General features: G+C 40.4%; 1 protein-coding gene across 5 annotated transcripts in view; it reads right to left on the bottom strand.

Annotated features, from left to right (window-relative positions):
• Positions 1-20,290, bottom strand: part of NR3C2 (nuclear receptor subfamily 3 group C member 2) — a 433,599-nt gene that overhangs the window by 149,465 nt on the left and 263,844 nt on the right. For all 5 annotated transcript variants that reach the window (XM_043902575.1, XM_043902574.1, XM_043902577.1 and 2 more), the window contains one exon: positions 4,274-4,390. In XM_043902575.1, the coding sequence (XP_043758510.1) occupies positions 4,274-4,390 (117 nt within the window). The remainder of the gene's footprint in view (positions 1-4,273; positions 4,391-20,290) is intronic.

Raw genomic sequence — 20,290 nt, forward strand, 5'->3', positions numbered from 1 at the left:
TGGAAGGCAAAGTTTTAACCACTGGACCACCAGGGAAGTCCCAGTAATGGTACTTTATAAAGTGTGATTATACAGTATTTATACTAAACTGTGTACGTGTGTGTGTGTGTGTGTGTGTGTGTGTGTAGCGCATGCTAAGTCACTTCAGTTGTGTCTGACTCTCTTTGCAACCCTATGGACTACAAAGACTGCCAGGCTCCTCTGTCTGTGGGATTCTCCAGACAAGAATACTGGAGAGGGTTGCCATGCCTTTCTCCAGGGGATCTTCCCAACCCAGGGACTGAACCTACATCTCTTATGTCTCCTGCATTAGCAGGAGGGTTCTTTACCCCTAGCGCCACCTGGGAAGCCCCATATGCATACACATATAGAATATGTAAATATATAAGATTTATATAGTTGTACAAAAATTACACAAGGATACACATACTTCAGCAGAGTGCACTTAAACTCAGATGGCAGATTTTACAAAAACTGACTTTGAGTTCATTTTCTGACCCACAGCTATACCCTGGTGCCATTTAGATTTTAAATTACTGATATCTTGCCAGATTCTTGCTCATGGGCTTCACAAGGTGATCTTTCTCACCACATCTGCATTGACTGGGATATTAGAGAAGAGAGTAGACACTCCAGACCAGGAATCTGGAGATCCAAGATGTAGCTTCATCGTTTCACTGGCTGTGGCGTCTTGGGGCAAGTTTCTTAATTTGCCCGGACATCACCGACACATCGGGCAGGCATGTCCCTCAGATCATGTGTGAAAGTGCTATGGGGTGTGCAGTGAGTGATCACTCCAGCGACATGTACTGAAGGTCACTACACTGACTAATCTACTTCTCATGACAGCCTGGGAGGTAGGTATGTTGATCAGGGCGAGCTGAAGGAAACAGGAGCACGGAAAGGTGGCAGCCTGCCTTTGAGGTTACAGGCCAGGAAGCGGCAGATCAAGGGGTCTCACCAGGCAGCGTGGCTCCAGAGCCTGCCCTCTGGACCAGCGTGGGCTGCTCTGGCTGAGGTCAGGACACCCAGGAGGCTCTCACAGGAGCAGTTCTGGCTGGCCGCGGCTCATCCTCCTCTTGATTCCCAAGGGTTGCTCTGCTCTATGTGCAGCCGTGTTCCTCCCCAGGCCTAACTAGTCAGCCAGTTGGTTCATTCATCACAGCAGAGAATGAGGTCTCTTTTGTCTTTTTATTTATTGGAATATAATTGCTTTACAAAGTTGTATTAATATCTGCTGTACAATGGAGTGAATCAGCTATATGTATCCATATATCCCCTCTCTCCTGAGCCTCCCGTCCACCATCCTTGCCATCCTACCCATCTGTGTCATCACAGAGCACTGAGTTGAGCTTCCTGTGCTATACGGCATGTTCCCACTAGCTACCTATTTCCCACACAATGGTGTATATGCTATTGTTGTTGTTCAGTCGCCCAGTTGTGTCTGACTCTTTGCAATCCCATGGACTATAGCACGCCAGGCTGCTCTGCCTCTCACCATCTCCCAAAGTGGGCCCAAGTTCATGTCCATTGCATTGGTGATGCCATCTGGCCATCTCATCCTCTGGTGCCCTCTTCTTCTTCTGCCCTCAATCTTTCACAGCATCTGGGACTTTTCCAATGAGTCAGCTGTTTGCATCAGGTGACCAAAATACTGGAGCTTCAGCTTCAGCATCAATCTCTCCAATGAGTATTCAGGGTTGATTTCTTTTAAAATTGACTGGTTGGATCTCCCTGCTGTCCAAGGGACTCTCAGGAGTCTTCTCCAACACCACAGTCTGAAGGCATCAATTCTATGGCCCTCTGCCTTCTTTATGGTCCAGCTCTCAGAACCATACAGGACCACTGGGAAGACCATAGCCTTGACTATATGGAGATCATGTATATATGTCAATCCTAATCTCCCAAATTATCCCACCCTCCCCTTTCCCCTGTGTCCACACATCTGTTATTCATGTCTGCATCTCTATTCCTGCCCTGCAAATAGGTTCATCTGTACCAAAAAGACATATGTACCCTAACGTTCACTGCAGCACTATTAAAGCCAGGACATGGGAGCAAGCTAAATGTCCATCAACAGATGAATGGATAAAAAAGACGTGGTATATACATACAATAGGATATTACAGCCACATAAAGGAATGAAATTGGGTCATTTGTTGTGATGTGGATGGACCCAGAGTCTGTCATATAGAGAGAAGTCAGAAGGAGAAAAACAAATATCATATACTAATGCATATCTATGGAATCTAAAACATGTGCTTCTTTTTTGGATTACTTTTTTTAAGTAGGTAACTGGAGTACACAATAGACACATTAATCCAATACAAAATTCAAAGGCGCAGAAGAATAGACAGTGACAATTATTTTCCTTCCTATCCTTGCCTCCCAGCTATCTGCTCCTTTCTATTAAGCTAGCCACCATTTCTTTCTTCTTGTATATCATTCCAGAAATGTGCTACACAATATATATATTCTTTTTTTTGAAAGCAGATATACAACATGTAATATACAAATCATACTATTTTGCAAACTGATTTTTTCACTAAAGAGTTATTTTTGATAATCAGTCCATATAGAGCTCCCTTTATTCTTATTAGTGTCTGAAGAGTATTCTGCAATTTATTTAATCAACTTTGAACAGATAAATAGTGTATGTCTGATATTTAACATGGCTACACTGGACATATTATGCATATATCACTTCTTACTTTGCCAGAACATACTTAGGATAAATTCCTAAAAGTGGAATTGATGAGTCAAAGTGTATGTGCCTTTTAACATTTAATTGAAATAGCTAAACTGCTCTCCATAGGGGTTATATAAATTTCTACTTCCACCTAAAATGCACGAGATTAGCATTTATTTTCACTTTTATTTCTGTACTCAAACAATATATTAGAAAAATGTTTTCTCTTTGCCATTTGTAAGAAATTATATATCACATTTTAAATTTAATATTTCTCTTACTGGGTTTAGATTGAAAATCTCTTCATGTGTTTCAAGAACCAACTGCATTTCTTTTATTATTCTTTTACCTATGAATATTTTATTCATATTCTTATTCTGCTCATTCTCATTTTTCTAATGAGTTGGTTTCTTTATCTTATGGAATTACAGAAGTGCTTTATCTACGTGAGAAATAAACCATTTGTCTATAAGCCGCAAATATTTTCCCCCAGTTTTTTTTATTTGTCTTTATGGTGATATTGATTTGTAAGTAGGGTTTATTTTCTCAATTCTTTTCTCTTATAGCTTCTGGGTTTATTTCATACTTTAAAAGTATAAAATAATATTCCACTTGAAGAATATTAAAAAAATCCTTTAGTCCTTCTGTGTTATATTTCAAAGTTTAAATCTTTGAAAGAGCAAAATTTATCTTGGAGGATTGTTAAGACTTTGGATTTAATTTTCTTGTTTCCTAGTTGTCACAATAATTCCTATCAACTAATCTATCCTTTCCCAACTGATCTGAAATGCCACCTTTATTATAAACAAACTTCTTACATTATTTGAATTCATTTCTTGACTTTCTGCTGATCTGACAACCAATAAACAAATACATAGACCATTTTAATTACTGTAGCTGTCACATGTTTTACTATGTGGCAGAGCTAGTTGTCCTCATTATATACTCCATTTCCAGAATTCTGCTGGCTGTTCTTTAAGAACCTAGAATCGCCAAGTGGTATTTTTGTTAGACTTATATTATATTCATAAATTAACTTAGAGAAAACTGATACCATCAGGATGTTGAATCTTCCCATCCATGGACATTGTATACTTCTGTGTTAGAAGTCTTTACCTCCCCCACTCTTTTGGTGAACTTCTGTTAACATTAAAAAAATTTTTTTTTCATACAGGTCTTCCTTTACTACATTTACTCCTAGAGTTAGCAATATATTCCTATCTGGCTAATGTCAGCACAAATAGGTCTTATTTCTAAACAGACATGGTAATAAAAACTATTAGCTACAGTTTTATACAAAATGTCATTCATTTTTGTTTTGGTTTTGTTTATGCACCCAGTTCTTGAAACCTTAGCAAACTCAAGAGTTGAAAACTTCACTATGACCATAGCCACATACTTGTTTTTAATGGCTTCTAAGAAATATTTTTGTCCTAAAATGTTTTAGCATGAATATAGAATTTACTAGATTTTTAAAAATCTTTGCTTCATGTTAGCTGCACCTTCAATTTTGGGAATACACAGTCTCGCAGTGCTACATTACATATTAACAGTTCTTATTAAACTAATACCCACAGACCTTACCTCCTAAATTCATTCCTGCTTGAAGACACTTCTGAAGTCTGCAGGCAGGACAATTCTTCCGCCGAATCTTATCAATTATGCAGTCATTTCTTCCCGCACACAAATAGTTGTGTTGCCCTGAATAAAATAATAAAGAATAATTGTTAAAATAAAGACTACTATAATCAGATAATGAAACATGCTCTTTCCTGCCTTAAAATCTCTTTGTCAAAAAAGTAGAAGAGAAACATGATCTGCGAATACTATAGGCACAGGAATGGTCAGATGAATACAGTTGAGATTTTAGGTTGCAGATGATAAGCTTAAAACTATGTTTACTTCCAACAGGTTTCCAAAGAAATAGAGCTGCACTCCCCACTGTTTGAATTTATTGGCATGCGCCCTTTCAGGAGACGGTGCACATTTCATCTAGACATCACCCAGCACCAAACTAAACAAAGGCCTTGCTTCAGCTTTTTAAAAAAGTGTACTTTATTGAAGCATAGTTAATTTACAATGTTGTGTTAGTTTTAAGTGTACAGCAAAGTGATTCAGCTATAAATCTATATACATTCTTTTCACAATCTTTTCCATTATGGTTTATCACTGGATACTGAATACAGTTCTCTGCACTAGGCAGTAGACCTTGTTGTTCATCCTTCCTACACACACTAGTTTACATCTGCTCATCCCAAACTCCCAGCTGCTGCTGCTCTTTAAGCTTCTCTGCCTGCTCCCATTTATACATGTCATTTCAATGGGAAGACTTTCAAACCATTTAACTAGAAATGCAGAACAATTTCATTTTGCAAGTCAAACTGGCACCAAAATAATTCAGATGTGGAATATGCTTGGAAAGTGGCATCTACTGGCAAAATGCTAAACTGTACCCTAGCTCTATTATTCATTTACATATCCAAATTAATATACAATATTTACTGAACCTCCACTAGAGATCAGCTCTGTTAGAGACAGCAATGAAAAAGACAGACAAAAGTCTCCACTCTTGTGACCTTTTAATGAGGGAAAGACAGTCAACAGACAAAGTAATTAGGTACAATGGTCAACTGCTGGACAGGAATAGGTGCTCAGGAGAAAAATGAAGGCAAGGGCATAGAACGTGACGGAGGTGAGGAGGGTGTTGACATTTTAGAAAGAATGAAGGCAGAACCCCATTGGAGAGCAACTTTAATATAAAGGTCTGAAGAAAAGGAAGGTGCTAACTGTGTGGACATCTTGGGGAGAAAATATAGTAGGAAAGAGGGAAAAGCAAACGAGGGTTGACAGCAGCAGGAGGACACCTAGCATGTTTAAGGAACAGCCAAGTGTGAAAGGTGAAAAGAATCAGTGAACATTACAAGGGGATAAGGAAAAAGAGCTAACCTCAGTCAGACCATGTGAGGCCTTATAAACCATGTTCAAGACATTGACTCATTGAGACAGGAAACCACTGGTTTCAAGGGCTCTGAGATGAGAAATGAGTTGGTGTGATTCATGTGTAATAGGATTGTTCTGGCCACTGTGTAAGGAACCAACTGAAATGGACTGAGGACAGCATCAGAGGGACTGGGTAGCAGGCTGTCCCTATATTTCAGGGGAAGATGATGGGGGAGTAGCGATGAGAAGTGGTCAGGTCCAAGATAACACTCTGAAGGTAGAGCTGCTAGAATCTGCTGAGAGATCTGAGAACAAGGGGATCTAAAGAAGCATTAAGATTCTTGGGCTGAACAAACAGAAGAATGGAACTGCTGTAAATTAAAATGAGGCAGACAGTTAAGAGCCATGGTTTAGGGGGGATTACTCTGGCTTGGTCTTGGACATGCTAAGCTTGAGACACCTGAGAGGTATGTCAGTGGAAGGATGGGGCGGGGTAGGGGGACAGTTAGATAGAGAGAGCTGGAGCTCAGCAGAGGTCTGGGCTGGAGATGTAATCAGCTTGTGGTCATTATTTTAAGCTATGAGACTGGATGAGATCATACAGAGACTGGAAAGGGAAGAGGTGTGAGGACTAAGTCATGGGGCTCTGAAAACATGCAGACTAAGCAAACGGAGTCTCACTGATGACTGTAAAGCAGGAAACAGGCTCCAAAACCCCCTTCAACCCAGTACCATCACATTCCCTTGGCTGATAACTACTAAGCAAATTACAGGAAGTACTCAATAGATATAATGTGTATTGCTAATGGTATTAAAATAATCCAGAGCTCATTCTCAGTAACATTATGGTAAATTTTAGTAATGATGATCACAATAAAAGAACAGTAATAGAATAGGGAAATCTATCAAAGGGAAGAAATGAAACTCCATCATTACAATAATCTAATGACTTCTTAAAAAAATGAAAGACTCTTAGTCACTATAGGTAGGTGTAGATATTTACACAAAGGCAATCAATACCCACAGGAAAGACTAGAACCGATTAATATGACATTTCACAATGCTGCACAATATCTTAAGAAGTTACCAAAAAAATAAAATTTTAAGGCCTATTATAGCACCATTTTATCTGTCGTACAACAATCCTACAACATAGGTAAGGCAGTTATTACTACTATCGTTCACAAGAAGAAATTCATGCTAGAACTGATCAGGTGACCTCCCCAAAAGGTGGAATTGGAAGCAGGATTCGGACAATGCTGCCTGTGTCCCAAGGGCAGAGTCTTTTCTAAATGTCGATTTTGAAATATAATTTACTGGTGGTCCAACAGGATGCTGAAAGCTCTTTTGAAAGAATAAGCAAAGGAACATTATTTGAATGAGGCATACTTTACTTTATCACCCAGTATTTCCACTGGCAATCAGCATATGTGCCTTTTTTCATGGTGTGAAATTAAAGACAAATTCAGAAATTTCATCTCTAATGTACATTGAATTGAGTAAACTTCAATATCCAAAGAAATAACTAAATGTAACTTTGGTTTCAATTCAACAATTATTTATTGGGAACCTATTATGTGTGCAAGGCCATAAAATATTTGCATAAGGGGTTGGAGTGGTCTATGGTTCCTTCTATTTCTGAAAATCCATGATAAAATATGACAAAGTCTCTTAGCTGTAAGCATACAATAATGCATAGGAAATGGCCACTGTCCAACACATACACACTGGAAAACTTCTCTTTCTGGGTGTTCAAAAACAGACTTTTAAGAGTTAGGGTTGTACTATGGGGATTTCTTTTTAATGAACACCTTTAAAAAATTCATGTTACTGTAAGAGCTGTAAATAAGTCCTTCCACATACACTGAATTATTGTATCTGGTTTCTACTGACTGATCTGAAATTGGTCACAATCACCAATTCATCTCCCATCCAAACAGGATGGGAGAGTTTAAAGGCCAGATGTGGGGATGTCACACTAGTTTTATCTGTCATTTATATTTTTAAATCTGTAAACATGAATGAGTTGAATCACACCTACACAAATAGGCAATATGTGCCCCGTCCATTAATCTATACTGATAAAATAAACAACCAAAAAACCACAATGAAAATAAGAGAATGCACTTAGAAGACTTAAAAAACTTTTGATCAGGTCTTTTAAAAAACACTGTGCTCTCCTGGTATAAAAATTGCTAATGCAGAATAAGTCATAGCCCAGGCTTTTGAAGGTAAGTAATTTTCTACTACAATGTTAATACAGGCCAGGCAGTAGAGGCTTTGAATGGCAAGTTGAGAAACTCATTTTATTCAGCAGGTGATGAGATTCTTGCTTACAGGATGCGAAGTCCAGAGCTGTATTTTAGAAACGTTCATCTGAAGGTTATGTCTTAAGGAGGTAGAACGGTACTAGCAGACACTACTACTTTCAACTGAAGGTTCTCTGAGATGGCCCCTATGCAATAGATCTGTTTTAGTCAGAATATATAGCCGCAGGAATAATCCCATGGATAAAAAATGTTAGTGGTAAAGGAAACAAAGATTTCTCATCCCACTTATATGTTCATTAGGGGAAGCATTTCAGATAACCTGAATCAGATAAACCTCCTATAGAGGACAATTATAACTGTCCACAAAAGGGGAGAAAACAGATGTGAAGGCACAGTGGAGCAACCAAAAGCAAGCAGAAGCTGGAAGAAGACTGTAGAACAAAGAGAACACCATAGACTGCCTCATGTCCTTCAGGATTTTCCTCTTGAGGGTCTTGGACTCAAGTCCTTCAGGGGAGGCTGAATAGAAACCAAGCAAAATCCTAAGTCCTAACTGCCAGAGAAGGCAGAGAATAGGCTTTGGGACGCTGTAAATGCACGCATGCTTGCTCAGGTGCTTCAGTCACGTCTGACTGTTTGCAACCCCATGGACTGTAGCCCGCCAGGCTCCTCTGTCCATGGGAGTTCCCAGGCAAGAGTACTGGAGTGGGTTGCCATTTCCTCCTCCAGGGATCTTCCTGACCCAGGGATCAAACCCACATCTCCTGCGTCTCCTGAATTACAGGCAGACTCTTCACTGCTGAGTCACCAGGGAAGACCCTTTGGGACTTTGCTGCTAAGTCTCTTCAGTCGTGTCCGACTCTGTGCTAACCCTAGACAGCAGCCCACCAGGCTGCGCCATCCCTGGGATTCTCCAGGCAAGAACACTGGAGTGGGTTGCTATTTCCTTCTCCAATGCATGAAAGTGAAAAGTGAAAGTGAAGTCGCTCAGTCATGTCCGACTCTTCGCGACCACATGGACTACTGCCCACCAGGCTCCTCCGTCCATGGGATTTTCCAGCAAGATTACTGGAGTGGGTTGCCATTGGACTTTAGGAACAGCTAAAAACAGACAAGGGCTCAGTGGTGAACAATCTGCTCGCCAGAATTTAATGCTTGAAACAGTTGAGCAGGGTATTTTAGCTATCAATCACAAGGAGAAAGAGTTTGAATCTCAATAAATTAGAAGGATTCAATCTTTCCATTTCCTTAAGCTTTCCATTGAAATTTTAGAAGGTCCCTGCCTTAGAAGGAAATAATGTATCCCAGGATTAAGGCATTAATTTTAGGGTTAAAGGTATAACAAAAACAGATCATCCCCAAAAAAGCATACAGAAAAGGCCCTGTAAGTTCAAAATGATCTGTCAGTAATTTGACTACTAGAATAAAACTCAATATTCTTCAGAGAAATATAACAGAACCTAGAGTCTCCAGAATGTCTAGAATACAATAATAATTACTAGAAAAATACAAACCAGGGTCAAAAGAAAACTGAGTCAGTAGAAACAGACTCACAGATGATCCAGAGTGTGAAACTAGCAGATATTTTTAAATGGGTATTTTAGACAACACAAGAAAATGTGAAAAAAAGAAAGGAAAGAAATGGAAACTCTCAGAAGAGATTTGGAACCTATAAAAACAAATTGAAATCAAACAACTGTAAAATATACTATTGAGGACAAAACATTTTGGGTTGAAATTAACAATATATTGGACACAAAAATCAGTGAAATTAAAGAAACATAAATAGAATCATAAAAATTAAAGCACAAAGAAAAAAGAATTAAAAGATAAAAGAACAAGGTACTTGTGGCCTATGCGGGAGCATTAAGTAATTTAACATACTTGTAGTAGGAGTTCCAGAAAGAATGGAGAGAATAGGCCAGAAAATAATATACAGAAATTTCCAAATTGACTAAAACAACAATTTTAGCAAATGCCCCAAGAGATAAATACAAAGAAAACCACTAAGGTACAACACAGTTAAATTGGTGAAAAACAAATATTTAAAAATTTTAAAAGCAGCCAGAACAAGGCAAAACAAACAAACAATTACAGCATGTAAAGGAGAATAAAGGAAAGAGTAAAAACTGATTCTTTATAACAATCAAGGCCAGATAACAACATACAATTATTTTTAAATTCAGCAGCACCAGTGAAAACATTCCTCAAAATGAAGGTAAAATAAAGACATTTTTGAATAAACTAAAGTTAAGAGAATTGGCTGATAATAGAGTCACATTATAAGAAACAAAAAAGAAAGTTATATGCTAAAGGGAAATGATATTAGAGAGAAATCTGAAATCTGGATGTACAGAAAAGAATTAGAAATGACACACAGCTAAATTTTAGAGAAATTTTCTTTCTTTTCTTAAATTTGAAAGTCAAATGACTGTTTGAAACAAAGTAAATGTGTATTATGGGATTTATAAAATGTATATAAGTAAAATATCTAAAAGCATAGCACAAAGTATAGGAAAAGATATAAACGAAATTTTACTGCTCTAAGTTTCTTACATTGTACTTGAAATGGCATAAATTATGCAGGGTAGACAATGATAAGCTAAGAGTACATCTTGTAATCCCTCAAGCAATGATTTTCTTGCCCTGGACAAGCAGCATCAACATTACCTAATAATTTATCAGAAATTAAAATCCATAAAACCAATTTTAGACCTGCTAGTTCAGAAATTTTGGAGTGGGACCTAGAAATCTGTGTTATATAACCCTTCATGTGATTCTGATGTATATTAATGTTTGAGAAATACTACCATGAGCAGCCAGTAGAATAAAAACACCAAGTATAGTTTAAGGGACAATAAAGATATAAAATGACATACTAAAAATACTCAGTCCAGAAAGGAGAGAAAAGAAAAAAGAGGAACAAGTAAAGGAGAAAACAGAAAACAAACACTAGGATCAGAGAGAGAAGTTCAAGTACAGAAACAGTCATACTAAATGTAAATGGTTCAAACACTCCAGTTAAAAGTCAAAGATGGGAGACTGGATTTTTTAAAAAAGACAGTACTTAAGTGTGTGTTATGATGCATTTTAAATAGAAAGGTACATATAGGGTGAATGTTAAAAAATGGAAAATACATTTACAATGAAAAAAATGTAAGCATAAGAAAGCTGATGTGGCTACATTAAAGTCAGACAAAGTAGACTTCAAGAGAAAAGAATCACAAAAGATAAAAACTACCACTCATAGTTATTAAGCTGGGATATAAGCAGCCCTAATATCAACGCACTTAACAACAGAGTTTCAAAATTCATCAGGTGAAAATTGTCAGGATTAAGGCAAATAAACCTTAGTCCAAAATCATAGTTGGAGGTTTAAAAACCCCTCTCTCAGCAATTGATAGAATAACCACTATGTAGAAAATTAGTGAGGATACAGGAGATTTTCAAACATCTTGGATCAATTAACACTTAGATCCCATAACTGAACGATACACATGTTCTTTTCAAGTACACATGAAGTATTCACTGAGACAGACATATTCTGAGCTATAAAACAAATCTAAAATTCTGAAAGGATTGAAATCATGTACAATATATTCGCTGGCCACAAAGGAACTAAATTAGAAATCAAACAACAAAATGATACATAGACAAGTCCCATACTTGATAATTAAGCAACATACTTTAAAAAATTTATGGGTCAATGAAGAAATCAGGAGGGAAATTAGTAAAGATTTCAAACTGAATGATAATGAAAACATCATAAAACTTATAAAATACATTTAAGCAGTCCTTGTAGAATTTTTAGCTTCATATACTTAGACTAGGAAAGGAGAAGGGTTTAAAATTGATGATTGAAGATTCTTGCTTAAAAAACTAGAAAAAATAAAAGCTAAAAGCAAATCAAATAGAAGGAGTGAAATTATAGTGTAGAAATCAATGAAAAAGAAAAAAAGCAACAGAGGAAAAAAAACACAGCTAAAAGTTGGGTTTTGGTATAGGTTAACTAGGCATCAGCAGACAGGCTGGGAATTCTGTTCAGGTGTACTCACCCTGGGCCCCAGGCTGATGGGAACAGCCGCTACAGTGAGTGCTGCTGGGAGTCAGGGCAGAGCAACTGTGGAGTCTGACTTAGGAAACCCACCGCTCCAGCCTAGAGTGGGCAACTCACTCTTCACTGCTCAGATTTAGTCCAACGACCCCAGTCATGCATAAGGGAGACTAGAATTTTAAGCTTACCTCTTGTCAGAACACAAAGAGCTGGAAATAAATGAGGAACCTCATTGAAGACTACCTCCATAAAGGGAGATGTGAACATAAGATTCAACCTTCATATTACTTCCTCTCAGCAGTATTAAACTACTTACATTATTGCTTTTTGGGGGACAAATTTTAATGGATGAAGGTGAGGGCCCTTTCTATAAATAGCTAAAATTTTCAAAATATTATTGAGAAGCTACCAGCAACTAAAGTATTTTTTAAGAAAGAAATCAACATCTCTGGCTATTTTAATAAAGAATATAATCCACTTATATGCAGAGTACATCATGAGAAACGCTGGGCTGGCGGAAGCACAAGCTGGAATCAAGACTGCCGGGAGAAATATCAATAACCTGAGATATGCAGATAACACCACCCTTATGGCAGAAAGCGAAGAAGAACTAAGGAGCCTCTTGATGAAAGTGAAAGAGGAGAGCGAAAAAGTTGGCTTAAAGCTCAACATTCAGAAAACTAAGATCATGATATCCAGTCCCATCACTTCATGGCAAACAGATGGGGAAACAGTGGAAACAGTGGCTGACTTTATTTTTCTGGGCTCTAAAATCACTGCAGATGGTGATTGCAGCCATGAAATTAAAAGACACTCACTCCTTGGAAGGAAAGTTATGACCAACCTAGACAGCATATTAAAAAGCAGAGACATTACTTTGCCAACAAAGGTCCATCTAGTCAAGGCTATGGTTTTTCCAGTGGTCATGTATGGATGTGAGAGTTGGACTATAAAGAAAGCTGAGTGCCAAAGAATTGATGCTTTTGAACTGTGGTGTTGGAGAAGACTCTTGAGAGTCTCTTGGACTGCTAGGAGATCCAACCAGTCCATCCTAAAGGAGATCAGTCCTGGGTGTTCACTGGAAGGACTGATGCTGAAGCTGAAACTCCAGTACTTTGGGCACCTGATTCGAAGAGCTGACTCATTTGAAAAGACCCTGATGCTGGGAAAGATTGAGGGCAGGAGGAGAAGGGGACGACAGAGGAGGAGATGGTTGGATGGCATCACCCACTCAATGGACATGAGTTTGGGTGGACTCCGGGAGTTGGTGATGAACAGGGAGGCCTGGCGTTCTGCAGTTCATGGGGTCACAAAGAGTCGGACATAACTGAGCAACTGAACTGAACTGATAATCCAGTGACCACTCCATCCCTAAGTCCCGAAATCCACAACCTATTTTGTCAAAGTCAGTACCCTAATATGCAAACATATTCAAGAGTCTGTACCCCCCAAAATGGAAGCTAAATAAATTAAAAGCTTAGCAGGGATCATTTTTCCTCATAAAAATTTAGAGAAAGTTTGGTCTAGCTACCTGGTAGCAAACACTGTAATAGATACTCCAAAGGGAAAAAAAATGCACAATTTTCACAACATGGAGAGAAATAAAAGCTTACAATAAATGGGATATGATTGAAAAATTCCAAAATATTCCTTTAAAGTAAAACTTTTACACAAATGGGCTGAACATCCATCCGCAGGCACTAAGGCACTCTACGAGAAACATTATGGAGTATTAGTCTCATACTAATTGAGAAAGTAGAGATACGGTACAAACAGTATCCCGCTTGACAAACAGAACTTTTACATTCACTTGGAATGCTGTATATAGACACACACCTGCAGTAATGAATGTTCATACAAGACCTACTGGCTTATAATGCACTGGTTTACAAAAGACCCATATAATACACAAATCATTTCTGTCCCATCTCTAGCACCATACCTTTCACACATAACAGTTTAGAGGGGAAGTCTACACTTCCCCTCTACACACATAAGAGTTTAGAAAAATACCTCTGAGGGCTTGCAAGAAGGCAGTAGAGGATTCTGTGAAAGGCAGAAACAGCTTAAAGCAGGGTCAGAATCCCAAGCCAGATACATGTGCCTTCCTGGTGTCCTAAGTCTTAAACACTGTCCCTGTAAGGCTCACATCACCCTACACTGAAATTGGTTAGGTTGCCTTAAATTACAGCCACTGCAGAGTTATTTAGATGTAAAAGCATCTTGTTTAAGAAAGAAATTCTGTCCAGCAGGGCTCAGGGAGCTTCAGCCACTCATCTATCTGTGTACCACTTCAAGGTACCTCCTGCCTGAGGGAGTAGTTACTTTTAGGAGAAAAGGAAGCCGTTCTCAAAGGTTAGAGTAAATTTGGATGGGGCACCAGGAAGATCAGTTAGTACAGTATTAATTTACAGGGAAACAAGTACTCATATCAAAGGGGAAATACTTACAGACTTAACCAAAGTTGAGTTCAAAAATTTAAAAAAGTATCAATTTTCCTGTTTTTTTTTTAACTATGACACTGCTTTTAATTGTAGAATAATTCTTTTTTCAACAATGATAGTGCTTTTTTTCCAGTTTTTTTTTCTTATTTTTATTAGTTGGAGGCTAATTACTTTACAATATTGTAGTGGTTTTTGCCATACATTGACATGAGTCAGCCATGGATTTACATGTGTTCCCCATCATGAACCCCCCTCCCACCTCCCTCCCCATCCCATCCCTCTGGGTCTTCACAATGCACCAGCCGCGAGCACTTGTCTCATGCAGCCAACCTGGGCTGGTGATCTGTTTCACCCTTGATAGTATACTTGTTTCAATGCTATTCTCTCAGAACATCCCACCCTTGCCTTTTCCCACAGAGTCCCAAAGTCTGTGCTGTACATGATATTGCTTTTAACATTGTTTAAATTTTATTCTTTAAAAAGCTACCGAGCCCAATACAGTGTCTTTTAAAACTGTCAATTACTTTGAAATCAAGAACCAAATTTTTGTTATACTTGGGCTGATCCTCTATGAGAAAATACAGATTGTATAACACAGGGATCTTGCCTCAAAACATCAATGATGCTGGAATGGAAAAGGTGGAAACATGGAAGGCAGCAAGGAAAAGACACAGGGGAAAGAGGATGACTTTATAACCAGATACACCTGGGTACCAATCCTACCTCAGTCAACAGGGAACTATGAGCTTCTTTGCCAAAAAGAGTTGAACGGCTCCGAACCTGAGTGTCCTGAGGTTCATTGCTCATTCCTGTGAAATGGGCACAGAAATACCTACTTTGTAGGTTGTTGTGCTAAGTCACTCAGTTGTATCCACCTCTTTTGCAACCCCATGGACTGTAACAGCCCATTAGACTCCTCTGTCCACAGAATTCTCCAGGTAAGAATACTGGAGTAGGTTGCCATTTCCTCCTCCAGGCGACCTCCTGACCCACAGGTCAAACCTGTGTCTGTTACATCTCCAGCACTGGCAGGCAGGTTCTTCACCACTAGCACCACCTGGGAAGCCCTACTAGGCTGTTAGATGTATTCAAATTAATATACATAAACAAGAAGTGCAATGCCTGGCCTGAGGTAAGGACTCAGAATACAAAGGTGATAGCTATCATCCATCATTCATTTGGTTAGCTCAGTCTTTCAAAAAAAAAAAAATAAAATGGCATGAGAAAATCCAAAGAACAAACACAGTCAAATCTTAGTTAAATATAAGTAAGTAAAGAATTTCCTGTTGGGAGCAAATATGACCACTGAATTAGGAAGGTTTCTAGATGAAAAGTGTCCACTTGAGACAGGACAAATACTGCTCAGCTCTGATCTCATCTTCAGGCCTTAATGTTTTCTACAGGCTGGTAAGGATGTGAGAATGGAGAACTATATCCTTTAAGGTCAGCACAGGACAAAAAGCCGGGACTCTCTGAGCTGTTTGCAACTCAGCTAAGAATTCTCAAGCAATGCCCCAAACTGTAAGAGCTGTGTAAGATGCAGGAAAGTTATAACTCCCTTGAACTATTGTTCCTCATCTGCCCTGCCTGTTTTCTGTTATAACTCAATAGCCAAACTCAGTAGGCACACATGTTCGGGGGCAGATGAAAGGTGAATCTGGGAGACTGAACTCCATTCTGCCTGGTAAGGATAGCAGATACTTAGCAGCAAGCAAAGAAAACAGACGACTCTCCGGTTCAGTTCAGTTCAGTTCAGTTCAGTCGCTCAGTCGTGTCCAACTCTTTGCGGCCCCATGGACTGCAGCATGCCCTGTCCATCACCAACTCCCGGAGTTTACTCAAACCCATGTCTATTGAGTCGGTCATGCCATCCAACCATCTCATCCTCTGTCATCTTCTTCTCCTCCGGCCCTCAATCTTTCCCAGCATCAGGGTCTTTTCAAATGAGTCAGCTCTTCGAATCAGGTGCCCAAAGCATTGGAGTTTCAGCTTCAGCATCAGTCCTTCCAATGAATATTCGGACTGATTTCCTTTAGGATGGACTGGTTGGATCTCCTTGCTGTCGAAGACTCTCAAGAGTCTTCTCCAACACCACAGTTCAAAAGCATCAATTCTTTGGCACTCAGCTTTCTTTATAGTCCAACTCTCACATCCATTCATGACCACTGGAAAACCCATGGCCTTGCCTAGATGGACCTTTGTTGGCAAAGTAATGTCTCTGCTTTTTAAAATGCTGTCTAGGTTGAACATAACTTTCCTTCCAAGGGGTAAGCGTCTTTTAATTTCATGGCTACAGTCACCATTTGCAGTGATTTTGGAGCCCCCCAAAATAAAGACCCTTGCAAAGAACAAGAAGAGGTTCTGGGATTGACTGGTTGGTTGATTTTATTGGAGTATAGTCGATTTCCAATGTTGTGTTAGTTTCAGGCATACAGCAAAATGATTCAGTTATACATACATATATTCATGTTTTTTTGAGATTCTTTCCCCTTGTAGGTTATTGCAAAATACTGGGTATAGTTCCCTGTGCTATACAGTAGGTCCTTGTTAGTTATCTGCTTTACACACAGTAGTGTGTATATGTTAATCCGAAACTCCCCTTTGGAGACCATAAGTTTGTTTTCTATGTCTGTGATTTAAAATGAGTTCCCAGACCATGATTTAATTCCATTCAACAAAGACATCTAAACCAAGATATAAAGAAGCAGCACATGGTCCATTTCTTCCAAGACCTTCCTTTCTAAAGGCTGGGAAAATTTAAATGATTAAGAGACATCATACGGTACTCTTGTGACTTTAAAGGCAGAAAAGATTATACCTGAGTGGGGAGATGAGGAAGGTTTATAGAAGGAGAAAGCATCAGACGTAAGCCTTGAAGAACGTTGTGGATTTGAAACATGGAGTGGACAGACATAGAGGCATCCCCAGCGAAGGATGGACAGAGGGAAGGGCAGAGACTCAGCTTCATGTGCAGCGAGCAGCTGCTCTGGCAGGTGGACGCCCAGGAGGCCAGGGTTGAGAGGAGGAGCCAGCAGCATCTACACACGCCGGTGATGGGAGGACAACCCGGGGCTACCGGTGGCCCTCGGGCTCCTGAGCCCTCTCTTCCCTTCTGGGGTTCAGACCCACATAAGCGCCTACCTGTGGGACACCACGCCCGCACGCCTGACACTTTAAGCTTAACAACCCTACCACTCGCAGCCCCCTTCCAGCCTCCTCAAATCCTTATCCTAAAGCTACAACCAGTGGTCACAATCAGGAGCCGCCTGGCTTACACCCCACTCCCTGAAATCCTCACAAGATCCCCATGACCCTTCCCTCAAGCTTTCCTTGAATCCTCTCCAAGTTCACCAGGACCTTCGCCCCTTCTCTCAGGCTCTTCTGGTTAAACTTCTGGAGTTTGGATGCTTGCTTACTATTTGTATGACCTCAGACAAGTGACTCAACCTTTCTGTCCATCAGTTTCCTCCTTTGTTAAATGGGAATCATCCAGGTGTCTATCTCATGAGTTCCCCCGAAGATGAGTACACCACATGTGGCGCTGGGAACAGTCACGGGCCTCCAGTAAGGATGCAATGACTGGTCAGTTCAGGTCAGTCACTCCGTCGGGTCCGACTCTTTGCGACCCCATGAACCACAGCACGCCAGGCCTCCCTGTCCATCACCAACTCCCGGAGTTTGCTCAAACTCATGTCCATTGAGTCGGTGATGCCATCCAACCATCTCATCCTCTGTCGTCCCCTTCTCCTCCTGCCCCCAACCCCTCCCAGCATCAGGGTCTTTTCCAATGAGTCAGCTCTTCACATCAGGTGGCCAAAGTATTGGAGTTTCAGCTTCAGCATCAGTCCTTCCAATGAACACCCAGGACTGAACTCCTTTAGGATGGACTGGTTGGATTTCCTTGCAGTCCAAGGGGCTCTCAAGAGTCTTCTCCAACACCACAGTTCAAAAGCATCAATTCTTTGGCACTCAGCTTTCTTTATAGTCCAACTCTCACATCCATATATGACTACTGGAAAAACCATAGCCTTGACTGGACGGACCTTTGTTGGCAAAGTAATGTTTCTTCTTTTTAATATGCTATCTAGGTTGGTCATAGTTGTTATCACTGTATTATTGCTATTGTCATGTGTTACTGCCGTCTTCATCCATTATTCCATATTATCTTTATTATCTCAAGGGACTAGTAACGAGTCTACCTGCCTCTGCTATTTCCCCATTTCTAAATCAAAGAAGTCTTAACCTTCAAAAGCTTTCTAAAAAAAAAATAACTCTTACGCAGACCTCAGTTTCTTAAAACCAGAAAAGAAGAGCTACTCTGATTGAAATGAATGCCAGGGAGGCTCCCTGGTGCTGTCCTCCACTTTGTACCCAGCAGTGATCCAGGAGGCACCCCCTGGACCTCCAGGTCTCCTCTAGGCAGCCACTCGGGGCCATGAGCCCAGTCTGGACAGTGATCCTTCTGAATCATGAATCTGATTAGCTCATCCTTCTGATTAAAGGCCTTTGAGGGCCCTTCACTACTTAAACTCTTAGGTACAAACTCTTACACATTCAAAGTGACACTGAGCCTTGGAGCTCAGACAGGGGAGAGAGGTAGGTAGCAGGGCTCAAGGATGTGCTGAGCAAAACTGACAGCCCTTTAGGGAAATGCAAGCCCAGAGTGTGTCAGCGGCATCTGATACAGTGACACTGGGTCATTGTCTTCACTGCTGTCTTTACTGTTGGTGTTTTACTATTATCATTGGGGTTAACGACAATGTAGTTCGAGGCTTATTTTAACAAAGTGGATAAAGTCAGAAGATCGGTCACTGTGCATATCTGTATTCCATTTCACAGGTACAGACATGTAGGTCGGTCCTGCATCACAAACACCATCCTTAGAGAGGTCCTAAGGCTGCAGGCATCCTAAGGCTGGCTGACCCAGGCGGACGTTCAGCCCTAGTTTGGGACAGCACCTGTGAATCCTCGTCCCTCTCACCGCTCTTTCTGACCTCAGGAAGGAGTCCCATTTCTGTTCTTCTCTAGCTTCACTAATCTCATATTTAGGGCCACCTATGGGTATGCACACCTCTTCTAGGTCCCTAGCAATGTTCTCTGCCTCTAACCACATCATCTAGGAAATATTCCACCTCCTTTTCTTCCATGTGGGAGCTACGCAAGGCTGATAATCAAGACTGTCCCCTTTTACTAAGTAAAATACTGAAGCTCTCAGGTCAGATTAGATATGGAAAGAACCATGTTCTAGAAGCCTGAAAAACAACAAAACACCTTTTGGTGGTGGTGGTGTTCAGTCATGCCCAACTCTTTATGACCCCATGGACTGTAGCCCTGCCAGGCTCCTCCATGGGATTCTCCAGGCATGAATACTGGAGTAGGTTGCCATGCCCTCCTCCAGGGGATCTTCCCAACCCAGGATCAAAGCTGCGTCTCCTGCTTGGCAGGCAGATTCCTGACCACTGAGCCACCAGGGAAGCCCAAGAATACCTTTTAGAATCTTTAAAGAAAGAGGTACGGAGAAGGAGGTGGTTGAACTCGATCTTAGGAGCAGGCATTTCACCAGGCAGAGAATAAAAGTGATTTTCAACTGAACAGGATGTGCCAAATTCTACATCTTGGGGAAAAAAAAAAAAAAAGACTTCTCATCACACTGCATATTGATATCTGGCCCTGCCTAGCATGCCAGGTCCTTTCCCATCCTCTCAGAAAAGCCATGCCTGGGGCTTTAGACTGGGCATCCCAGAGGGGATGGCCTCTGCCCCCGCCTCCAGCCCAATGTCTCCTTCCAGGCAGAGGCAGCTCCATGGACGCCACACCAAGGGCCCCTCTCTGTCTGCCTCACTCTCACTGCCTTGACCAGTGAGTCTGAGAAGGAGGTCTGACTTGCCTGCTT

This window comes from Cervus elaphus, chromosome 5 (assembly GCF_910594005.1).
Source record: "Cervus elaphus chromosome 5, mCerEla1.1, whole genome shotgun sequence".
NCBI classification, from domain to species: Eukaryota; Metazoa; Chordata; class Mammalia; order Artiodactyla; family Cervidae; genus Cervus; species Cervus elaphus.